General features: G+C 41.1%; 1 protein-coding gene across 2 annotated transcripts in view; it reads left to right on the forward strand.

Annotated features, from left to right (window-relative positions):
* Positions 1–12,389, forward strand: part of SERPINI1 (serpin family I member 1) — an 83,590-nt gene that overhangs the window by 34,763 nt on the left and 36,438 nt on the right. For both annotated transcript variants that reach the window (XM_050966056.1, XM_050966055.1), the window contains exons 2-3: positions 6,301–6,568; positions 8,784–9,014. In XM_050966056.1, coding sequence (XP_050822013.1) covers positions 6,319–6,568; positions 8,784–9,014 — 481 coding nt within the window. In that variant the 5' untranslated portion in view covers positions 6,301–6,318. The remainder of the gene's footprint in view (positions 1–6,300; positions 6,569–8,783; positions 9,015–12,389) is intronic.

A 12,389-nucleotide genomic window follows, 5' to 3' on the forward strand; every position in this document is an offset into this window, starting at 1 on the left:
ATGAAAACCAGACCATCTTGGACAATTGGCATCAGGTTTGCCAAATAGACCTGGTACAGTGGTTTGACAGTGGTAAAGCTAGGATTTAATTTTTGTAGAGCACTGGAAATTCCTGGTGAAAGAGGGAAAGAAACACATGGATGGGGTTAAGAAGAATTTACAGAAGGGGCTGAGTGTTTGACATGTCCCGCGGCAGCATAGCCCTGCGGATAGGGCACTGGACAGGAACTCAGGAGACATGAGGTCTATTTCCAGCTCTGCCACTGATCTGTTGTGAGACTTTGGGCAACTCACATCACCTTTCTGTACCTGTTTCCACTCCCATCCTTGTCTGTTGAGATTATAAGCTCTGTGGGGGAAAGACTCTCTTACCACGTTAATACAGTGCCTAACACAATGTGGTGCTGATGAAATACAAATAATAATCTGGTTAATCCAAGTATGTGCTAACATTTTTTGGTCACTGTGAATACTCAAAGTTGAGCTACCCTATGGTAATTAACAGAAAAATGTCACTAGAGCAGAATGTTGCCACAGGTAATTGTTTGTTAATGTTAGGTGAATGTCAAGCTGTAATCAAGTCATTTATCAAAAATAAACATGAAGGAGAAAGAGACATTTTATTTTTAGGTGACACGCTGTGGTGATTTTTCTTGTGTAGTATCTTAATTTCTGGTACAACAAGAGACATGAGTTTGAATCATCAGGATCTCACATAACATGTTTTGTGAGGAAGCTGAGGGTGGCCATTCCACCTGGCAACATCTGAATTATTAGAAGTAAAAGGATTTCAGAATCTGAAGGCCTCTTTCCAGCCTCAAAAAGAATTCTGTGGAGATCAGATGTTTCTCCTTCATCAACAGAAGTTGATCCAATGAAAGATATTGCTTTACCCATTTTGCGTGTCTCATATCCTGGACCCAACAAAACTACAAAATCACTGCAAACTTCATAGACCCCATCACTTGGAACACTGAGGCCACCCCATGAGCTACCCACCTTCTGTGCTTCCTGGCTCATCTGCTAAAGAAATCTCTCTGGCTTCCTCCACTGAAGGCAGGTTCCAACTCCAGTCCTTTAGAAAAGTAGGTGATGGCTCCTGCTTTGGAACTGAAATAATAAAAGGAGTATGCTGGATTCTTGTGTGTTAATTGATTAAATATAATTTTTTGGGGAAAAAATAAACACCTCTTTCTGTAATGTTCATAAGGAAAAGACAGCTGTCTCAAATAACAGATTCATTATGATGGAAAGGCTTATTGTTTTTTAACAGTGATGAAGGCCACTATGGTTCTACAGAAACTACTCTTACATTCAGTAGGCTTTTAGAGCGATACACTTTCTAAATCTTGAACCACTCTATATAATTCTGTAGCAGGGATAAAATTCTCTGTTAAATTTTATTGGCTTGCCCAAAATACTTACAGAAAGGTGATAATTTTCTATTAAATAATTAATAAAATAATAAATAAATAACTTTCTAGTAAATACTATAGGTCTTTTGCAGAAGAACTTTTTTAAAAGAAAAAAGTGTATTTGGGGTGAAAAAGAACAAGATACTGTTTCCCTGGCTAGAACACTGACTATATTAATAAACTTAGGCCATGTCTACATCTAAAATTTTGCAGCGCTGGTTGTTACAGCTGTATTAGTACAGCTGTATAGGGCCAGCGCTGCAGAGTGGCCACACTTACAGCAACCAGCGCTGCAAGTGGTGTTAGATGTGGCCACACTGCAGCGCTGTTGGGCGGCTTCAAGGGGTTTTGGGGAAGGCGAGAGCAAACGGGGGAAGGAGACCAGCTTCGTAGCGGTTTGCTCTCGCGTTCCGCGAACCCCCCTGCAAACCGCAGGGAAGGAGACCTGCTTGCTCGGGGGTTCGGCGAACGCGAGAGCAAACCGGGGAAGGAGACCAGCTTCGCCGCGGTTTGCTCTCGCGTTCCGCGAACCCCCCTGCAAACCGCAGGGAAGGAGACCTGCTTGCTCGGGGGTTCGGCGAACGCGAGAGCAAACCGGGGAAGGAGACCAGCTTCGCCGCGGTTTGCTCTCGCGTTCCCCGAACAAGCAGGTCTCCTTCCCTGCGGTTTGCAGGGTGGTTCGCGGAACGCGAGAGCAAACCGCGGCGAAGCTGGTCTCCTTTCCCGGTTTGCTCTCGCGTTCCCGGAACCCCCCTGCAAACCTCAGGGAAGGAGACCTGCTTGCTCGGGGTTCGGGGAACACGAGAGCAAGCCGGGGAAGGAGACCAGCTTGATTACCAGAGGCTTCCTCAGGTATGCTGGGATACCTGCTTATTCCACGGAGGTCAAGAAAAGCGCTGGTAAGTGACTATACTTGATTACCAGCGCTGGATCACCAGCGCTGGATCCTCTACACCCGAGACAAAACGGGAGTACGGCCAGCGCTGCAAACAGGGAGTTGCAGCGCTGGTGGTGCCCTGCAGATGTGTACACCTCCTAAGTTGCAGCGCTGTAACTCCCTCACCAGCGCTGCAACTTTCTGATGTAGACAAGCAAAGAAAATAGTAGGGCTGGTTGAGCACGTTTAAAAAATTCAATTTTCAAATATACGCATGTTTAAAAGGAGCGAGTTTGTTTCACCATGGTTCATGGGATCCTATTCATTTTTTGCATAGTCATGTAACTGCTGGGTGTTTGAGAATATATGCTGCCCCCAAAATTTCATACGTAATTATTCCTCTGTAAAGGCACTATTCTCCAGTGTGGATTACTGAAATATTTTTAGGAGGGAGATGAGAATTGTACTGTATGAATTAGGCATATACAATGTGAGTTATAAACAAGAAATAGTGGATGCAAATAGATAACCAGCAAATCATCGTATTAAAAACAATTGCCCCAAATATTTGGGGATAGAAATGTATTAAAGGAAGGAAGAACTTGATTATAAATCATTTGCCAAGTTGCAAAGAGACTAAAGCCCAGTCTTGTATTGAGAACCTCTCAGACCCTTGTACCTGCCTGATGCTCTATTGACCTTGCTGATGGAGGGGTCTGGGTTTTGTTGTTATAGTTATCTGTATTATCATAGCTTAATTTTAAGCATTGATGTCAATGGGCCATAAGCACAAACTTAAAGTTAAGCATGTACATGAGTGTTTCACTGAATAGGGATGCTTACCTGAATTGAGGCCTGAATCAGTTTTCAATCTCTGTTATCTTTCTTCAGGTTTAACTTTGCTCTGATTAGCAAAACAACTAATATATATTTTAAAAGTTTAAGATCTGAGGTGTGTGGGATTTTTGTAAAAGGAAAAGAGGTGGTGTTGGGCATGTGTGTATTGCATAAACCTGATTAAAAATATTAGCATTTAAATGGTCCAAACTAGCCATTGAAGTTTTCTCTGTATAAGATGTGTTCATCTCCCTTTCTGCTATTGTTATAGCCTATCTGGCTGTAGCGCACATAGCAGGCTGTTGATCAGAGTGTTGAATAGCTATCTTCACAACCAGAAGTAATTGAAAAGCTTTTTTGAAATGACGGATAAGATGATGCAATGTGCATCAAACTAAGTACCCCTTTCAGTTTTCAGAGCAAGCTGGCATGAGTTAAAATTACAGTCTTGATGTGGCAAAGCACTTAAATATGTGCTTAAGTCCACCCCCATACAGCAGAGCATATGAAGTTTTTATTTTAATCATTATATGATCTTTCCCAAATCTGGGGGAAAGCTCAGAAAGGCAGGGTGTTGTTTTGGACCCATCTTTGGAGAAGGGTGATGGACATCTGTTTTAAGGCTTTGGACTGGGATTCAGGAGATCTGGATTAAATTCCTGTCTCTGCAGACTTCCTGTGTGATTTTGGACAAGTCACTTAATCTCTTTGTGCATCAGTTCCCCAGCTGTAAAATGAAGATCATGCTGCCTTCCTCCCATTCTTTGTCTGTCCTGGCTGTTTAGCTTATAAATTCTTCACGGTGAAGGAGTGTCTCTTACTAAATGTTTGTACAATGCCTTGCAAAATGGGGCCCTTCTGTTTGGAGTTTCTAGGTGCTCTTGTAATAATATAAAATAGCCTACACACACGTCCGTTGAGAAGGAAGCCTTAAATGTCCCAACTAGCAAAGGCAGTCATGTTCAACCTATTAGATTTATATAGTATGAAAAAGATTAAATTCCTAAAATTGCTGGGTAGCCAGCAGGCAGATAAGAAATCTTTAGTGTTATTAAGGAAGATAAGTGGGAAGCTAGTGACGGATAAAGTTGTTGTTAGTTTGGAACAGAATGAATTCATTGCGTCAGTGTTCTTGAAAGAAATAGTGAAGGTCGTGCCTCAAAGACTGGGAGACGTTTTCCAAAGGGAGACCAAGAAATCTTAGAGGGTCTTATGATTATGCTAAAGTACGTAGTCAAGCCATTAGCAACAGTCAAAGCTGACAGGGCTCTAGACCCAGATGATTTGTTTTACATAAAGCAAAAACTAATGAAGTAAAAATCTCCACTGCGGGCTTTCTTGATACCTTGATAAGAAGGAATAAGAGACATACAGTTAAATTCCATTTTGGGGGGACTTTATTGAAAGCTAGAGGATGGGACAAGGTCCATACAAATTTATAAGCAAAAAAGAATATGGATCCATAAAACAATGCCTGGCTAATATGCATGAGCTCCTTTAGTTTATCAGTAAGGCCTCATTTTTGTGAATGTCGTGTGGATGCCACAGCAGTTAACAAGTTAAAGTGTTTTGGTTTCTGACTGAAAAAGCAAAGCAAAAATCTTATCTGTGATGTATGTGGCTAACGGTGAGGGAGATCACTAATAATGGCTACATCAGAGTTGTAGCCAAAACACGTGCATGCTGATTAATTCTTTATTTCCTCATCTGTGAAAAGGGGGTGGTAATGCTTAATTGCTTACCACTCTGGGGTGTTGTGAGTTTTAATTGGATAACACTTGTTTAGTGCTTTGAAGATAAAATGCACTATATAAATATTAAGTAATATTATGTTAAGGTCACTGACTTCAAGAGCCCTAGTGTCCTGAAATAGTTAAGCAAACAACTAATCAGCATTGCCAGCCCCAAGCATTCAGAAATCATGAGTCAGGCCCTACAAGAATCATGAGATTTAACCAAAAAAAAAAAGTGTGTGTTTGCCTTCTGGCTTTGGAGCCTTTTTGAGTCATGTTTCTAAGCTTTTCTCAGCAATCATGAGGATTAGATACTTAAACTTTGTCAGTTTTTATTTAAAAAATAAATTCTCACATAGAGTTATGTGATTAAGAGCTGAGGATTTAAGAAAAACATGAGACTCATGATAAAATTGTGAAAGCTGGCAGCGCTGTTCTTTGCTGAAGCATTTTCAGCTGGGCCTGCAGTGCATTGATGGAGAGAGCTGAGTACCAGAACTTGTTCTATTGAGTTCTTCTTCCCTCCTTTTGTGACACTCTCGACAAAGGATACTCCAGCCAAACACTGTATTAACTGACCCCACTCCTAAAGATTCCCAGCTGGATGTTTATTCTGGCTGGAAAAACTAACCCCTTCTTATTTGCTTTGCTACCAACAAGGGTCTTGTTTCACTCAGATTTCCTTTTAAATTATTTTCCTTTCAAGTTCACTCTAGGAAGGTGGCACATGCTTTGTGACGAAGCAGCCTCCCTTGTATGTTTCCATTGGTCTGGGTATCAGTGGGCTCACTCAAAGCAGTTTCAGTAGGAGACGACATATCTTCCACTGATTTGGACATTGATTTCAGTGTCACTGGAGGGCAAAGAGAAAGCTCAGCAATGCATGGATGGTCTGCCTTTTTTGATCTCCCAACTAAAGAACAAGTTTCTTTGTTGCAGAACTGCAGAAACTCATTAACACCACAGCCACGGCCTGACGTGCCACAATTTTAGCTAAGTAAATGGGACCTTGACAAGGTGGACAAAGACAAAGCCCTGCATGTAACTTCATTTTTAATACACATACTATTGATAAAACCCATTTGTAAGGAAAGTTGTTGCTAGACCTTTTTTAGAATAGAGATGGACAATCAGAATAGTTTTTGAACTGCAGGTGACTTTTGAAAGTAAAAGGGCACAAAATAGAATAGATAGATATAATATTTATCTTAATAACCTGCTACAGAAATCTCTTTGGAACACACACACACTGCCTTACCCCTTTCCCAATAAATACGTTGCATGTTAAAATTCTCTAATTTTTTTTTTTCAACCATGGTACAAAACAATATAATCAGCTTTACTGTGTGGTGTGCCCTCTCTCCCTCCAACCTCTTGAATGGAGCCTGTTATTTCTTAAATGCAGTTTACTCATCCTCTCTCAAATTTTATCTTGCAGACCTGAAACTCGCAAGACATGTACTTCCTTGGACTGTTGTCTTTGCTGGTTTTGCAAAGTAAGGCCTTCAGCACAAATTTTCCTAATGAAGCTATTGCAGAGTTTTCAGTGAACATTTATAATCAGCTGCGGGCCACCAAGGAAGATGAAAATATTCTATTTTCTCCTCTGAGCATTGCAATTGCTCTGGGGATGGTGGAGCTTGGAGCTCATGGATCCACTTTAAAAGAAATTCGACATTCCCTGGGATATGACATCTTGAAAAATGGTAAGGTCTTCTAATTGTGTTTCTCTCTGTATTTTTGTTGTAAAGAAAGAGATGGAGCCTATCGAACAACCATGGAAAGGTCCAGGTTTTGTTCATCGATTTCTTAAGGGGAAAAGTATGAACACCTGTTAGTTGTTGCACTTGAAAACTAGTAGAATTTCTTGAAACTGTAATTTTATGCGATTTGTGTAATGTAAATATTTTTAGTATAACTATTTTGTGATTCCTTGATGGTACTAGGTGATCAAATTTAGAATAGAAGAAATCTTAACAGCTGGTGTACTGGGGCAAATATTTAGCATCATTAGATAAACTCCTGTTTAAAATTGGTAACAGATGGGCAGATAATATCTATTGTATGAACTCGTTGTGAGTTGAAATATAGACAAGAAAATATAAACCTATAAAAAATTCTTATATTCTACGTTATCATTTTGTGTGTAAATACCTGTTCTTAATAACATAGGATCAAATTTTACCCCCAGTTACATCTACGTACCTTCAATATCATTGTGTGAACATACTTAAGGGCAAATTTTGTTCACAGGTATTAGTGGTGGTTGTTTGTAGTGAATCTGCTGGGTGTTTCCACTTTACTGCATGTCTCTGAGTAAATGTAACTACCCCATAATGTGACTGTAGCTAGAGACCGCCACATCAAAGGATCATAATGATTCTGAGAGGTACTGTACATAGGTGTTTGCTTGGAAACCCGTGAGTGAAATTTCTGGCCTTTATTAAAACCCATTGGACCTGGTGGCCTCTGAGGAGCAGCATTTTGAGGGCAGCCTCAATAGCCTTTTGCAGAGTCTACACAGATGATGCCTGCAGATTATATTTGCTGCCTAGTTCTACAATTTTGCCTCAAAGGCTAGGTCTGCACTGGGGGTGGCGGTCGACCTTAGATACGCAACTTCAGCTGCGCAAATAGTGTAGCTGAAGTCGACGTATCTTGATTTGCCTGGCTGTGAGGACAGCGGCGAGTTGACTGCTGCCGCTCCCCCATTGACTCTGCTTCTGCCCCTCGCTGCGGTGGAGTTCTGGAGTTGACAGCAGAGCGATCGGGGATCGATTTTATTGTGTCTACACTAGATATGATAAATTGATCCCCGACAGATCAATCAGTACCTGCCGATACGGCGGGTAGTGTAGATGTACCCTAAGGGATGAAAAACAGACAATTACACTCTGATATTTGAAAGCGTATTCCAGTTATTCAAACCAGGCCATGCTCGGATCTCAGACACCTACTTTGTATACACAGCTGTCAGCTCCTGTTTCAGTTGTTGCAGTGCACTCTACATGAAGCTATCTCTAAAGACCAACCAGAAGCTTCAGCTATTGTAGAAAGCAGCAGGTTGCTTCAATCTTTGTTCAGTACACATTAAACTCACTACGCTTGTTCTCCATATGTTTTATTGGCTTCTGATTTGACTCCAGGAGCAATTCTGGTTGCTGGGATTTTTAATCTGTGAAACCTGTTACTGTCAGAGTTCCTGGTTATGTAAGAGACTGCTTTTCTCCTTCCCTGGGAAGTGTCCTGACAACTGAAATTAACTGAAGTAATTTTAAAGTCCCTAGACCTAAGTTCCGCTGATGAAGAGTTCTCAGTGGAGGGCTTTAGCATTGAAACTCGTTGTTGTTGTTTTTTTTTTGAGGAGGGGGTGGTGTTTTTTTTCAGGGCCCCAAATTGTTAACATTTAGGACACAATACAAGACCCATTGAGCATTTGGGAAGGAAACATGCGAGAATTTTTTTTTTCTCAGGATAGGTCAGAATGATTCATTTTGATGTTGGGACAAATGAAAGCACTACAGTTGGCAGGGTTGTGTGTGGGGTTGAGGGAATGGCTCACTAATGCTGCTTATTGTGGACAGTAGAAACCCAAACTAGTCATTGCACAGTGGCCTGCCATGCAGATTAATTCACATCTTCAGTGTCTGAAATGGAACAGTCTACAACGTGCACATTCAAGTCAGTGTAATGTAGTATATTACCTTGGTCACTGTGTGTGCTTTTTTATTTTTATTGTTGACCTCCTGATTTGTTTACATTTTCTGTATCTGAGTCTTTAAAAAAAAAAGTAAACAACTCTAGAATGTTAATGGATTTTCTGTACTTGAGGCTAAAATATCATTATGAATTGGTAGTGGGGAGCCTTAAGGAAAACAAACTACTTTTAATGTTTTTCTTTTTCTTTTATTTTCTTTTCAGGTGAAGAATTTTCATTCTTGAAGGACCTTTCTGATATGGCAACTACTGAGGAAAGCCAGTACGTGATGACAATTGCCAACTCCCTCTATATTCAGAATGGATTTCACATCAGTGACAAATTTTTGCAATTGGTGAAAAAATACTTTAAAGCTGAAGTAGAAAACATAGACTTTAGTCAAAGTGCAGCTGTAGCTAACCACATCAATAAGTGGGTTGAGAATCATACAAATAGTAAGTCTCTGTAGTTCTTTTATTTCTCTCTTACTGTAAATGTTCGGTTATGTTGTGCTGAAGTAGGTCAGTATTGGTTGACCTTTGTCTTGTCTGTCATCTTCTCTCTCACTTAAGATTAAGGTATCTTCTCTCTGAGACAATTCTAGCATCGGTTCTTAGCACAATTATATTTTTTCCTGTACTATGATAGTCCTTTCAAAAATCAGCTTTTGCCATCACTAACCACACCATAGTATCTGAGAGACTCTCATTTCCTCTTCTACATATAAGAAAATAACTGCAGTATCTACTGGCAAATAATGACATTTTACTAGCAGTCACTCTGTGATTTGAGTCTCTATTTTCTATTTAATGTAAATGTATTTTATTAATGAAAATTATTTTTTTTCATGCTTTCTTTCTAAAACTGTTGATTACTAAATATAAAATATGTTCAAAGGCGTTACTGGCCTGAGCTTAGTAATGACTTAAAACTGAGAATTGTGGGTGCTCATTACCTCTCAGGATCGGGCCCAAATATATTAAGGAATATAAAGTCAGTTTTGGTAGACATATACAGATCCACTGACAAAATCTGAACACATGCAGCCCCTGTTGACTTCAGTGGAAGCCATATCAGTGTTGCCAAAGACAGAATTTGACCATTGATAAGACTATCACTGCTAAGGTGAACAGAGATCTCTAGTTGGAGAAAACAGTAAATGCAAAACTAAAAAAGCAAATGTATTTGCTCAGATTTGCTGTTGAATTCTGATCATTGCCTGTGTGGTGCTCCCATTGATTGCTTGGTTCCATACATACTTTTAGAGCAAATAAAAGCAGAGCGTATTCCAACTTGTGGATCAGAGAAAATAATTTTTTCGAATTCTTTTTCCACTACGTCTCTTAAATTAGTTTGTGGTGTTAAAATATTATCAATAGAGGCCAGATTCTGTCCTTAGTTGCAACGCTGTAAGTCTAAAGGTAAGTTCAGAATCTTTCTCGGAATTTCTACCACACATATCCCCATGATATTTGAGAATCTAGCTGTAGAGCTGTTATAGGAAGAAATGTGTTACTTAATATGTAAATTTTGTGGCATAAATGGGAAAAGTACTGGCTCTTGCTCCAGTTGGAATGCATCCTGTTTTGCCAAAGTATCTGGGAATGTGTTGCACCTCAGAGGTAAAATCCTGCCTTGCTTTTTGGAAACTCAAAAATGGAGGGGACAAAGTAGCACTAGCCATGCAATAGGTCACATCATCCTGGCATAGGTGAATGTACAGTTGGGTGCACCTTTTGTGTTTTTTAGAAGGCATGTTTTAAGCACCTGTCTAATGCCTGCTGCACAAGCATCCTTTGTGCTGACCAAGCTGGCAGTCCACAGTCCACTGAGGCCTTGATGCACTGACAGGCAGTCGTAATCCCTCAGCTTAATGTCCCTGTAGCACCAGAGCTCATTCTTGCCTGGTTGCTATCGAGGGAAGAGCAGACCCTCTCCCTCACAACAGTGCCGCAGGGGGGTAGTCGGGATTTCATCCATGGCTTGTTAAACACACTCCTCTCAAAGCTTTGAGTAATATGTGCTCAACAAGGTTCAAAATAAATGAGACATACCTGTCTTAAGAAAATATTCCACACTATATAGAAACCTAATATACAGTAATGTGTGTTACCAAGAACTGTTTAGAAAATGTCACTGAAAATGAAATTTCCAACAAGGAAAGTAAAGACTTCAGATTTTGTCTTTCTCTCTTCCCCCCCACCCCCCCATTCAAACAAGCTTTTATGTTGGAACGGAGTATGTGCGTGCGTGCGTGTGTGTGTGTTCTCTTGACTGTGGTAATCTTTCTGCCTCAAGGGACATTGCTCTGAATAAACTGAAGTATAAACAAAAACAGTTACTCCCAGGACAGCACGAACCAGATTCTGCCCTCAGATGCACAAATGTGATACCAATTGGCTGCTCTGTGGATTTCTGCAAATGCATCTAGAGGCAGAATTTGACTCTAAACACACTCATGAACAAATCATGAATTGAGAAGTAATAACCAGATAGAGTGCCTTTTTTTTATTTTAACCGATTATATAGCATGTTGGTCATAAACGGGAGTAAGGAATCCATCAGGGATGAATTATTAAATCCAGTGACTAGCTTTGTCACTGTTCTTACAGAGTTATAAACTCAAAATTATTTTACTGAAACAAGTTGTATCCAATCAGCTATATCAGGTAACAGACAATGCACTCTGATTGGAATAATTTATTTAGGAGTGTAAGCATAGCAGCTGCTATGCTCAGCTAACAAGCCTCTCATGACTACAGTAGATGTAAGATGTGGGACTTTGCCTGTGTGAAAACCAAGTACCTGACCCACTCTCAGGGCTGTAAGCAAGGCTGGGCAACTGCCCAGGACGCAAAGTGATGGGGGCAGGGGTGAAAGTAACTACAGACACTTACCGTTCTGGGGCTGGGGCTGGCTCCCAGAAGGGTGGAGCCTCAGGCGGAAGGGGCAGGGCTGGGGGGTCAGCATCCCCCAGCTAGCCCTTCCATGCTGCCTGCCCTGTGCTGCCTGCGGCTCCAGTGGTGATTTAAAAGGCCAGCCCCAGGGCAGCTGCTCCCTTTGCCCCCTTCCTGCCCATTGGCAGCTGAGGGGAGGTCAAAAGAGGCAGGGATGTTAAAGCGCTGCAGGGTCCTTTGCCATGGCAGCACTTTAACATTGCTGCCTCCCCCTCTCCCCACCCAGTCAGTGGCCCTGCTGGTAGGGCTACCAAGGGGGGGCGGGGTGGGCAGCAGTGTTAAAGCACTGCTGCAGCAGCACTTCAACATCCCTGCCCCTTTTGCCTCCTGTCAGTGGCCCTGCCGGCACAGACCCTACCTATGCAGTACCAGCCCGTATCGGCTCACTTTCACCCCTGCATGAGAGTGAAAGAATCAGTAGGGTGTGCAAATATGCTTGCTCACTCCAGACACTAAAATACCTAGTGACGGTGCTGCCCGCTCTTGATGTCATTGCTATTAAAGGCCCCACTCAATGGGACTCTTTATGTTCTTAAAGTTAAGCACATCTTCAGGTGTCTCTTTAGATTACCGCCCAAGTCCATAAAAGTTGATCCCCTGGGAAGGAAATAGTGAACTGTACCGTAGCACCAGGAGAAACTTTCTTTATTTGACTCACATTTCCTCAAGATTTCAGTGTGGGCTATATTTTAAATGTGATGCTTAGAAACAAGTGACTGATAGCCACTTGAAGGAAGGATTTACATACCGACACTGTGATTTATTTAGGTTTTGAAAATGCTGGAAATTTAATTTGGAATTTACTGAGGAAATCTGAAATGGAAATTTTATGTTAGTGCTATTTTTTATTTTCTTGCCTTTCACGAGCTGGAT

This window comes from Gopherus flavomarginatus, chromosome 8, assembly GCF_025201925.1.
Source record: "Gopherus flavomarginatus isolate rGopFla2 chromosome 8, rGopFla2.mat.asm, whole genome shotgun sequence".
Classification (NCBI taxonomy): domain Eukaryota; kingdom Metazoa; phylum Chordata; order Testudines; family Testudinidae; genus Gopherus; species Gopherus flavomarginatus.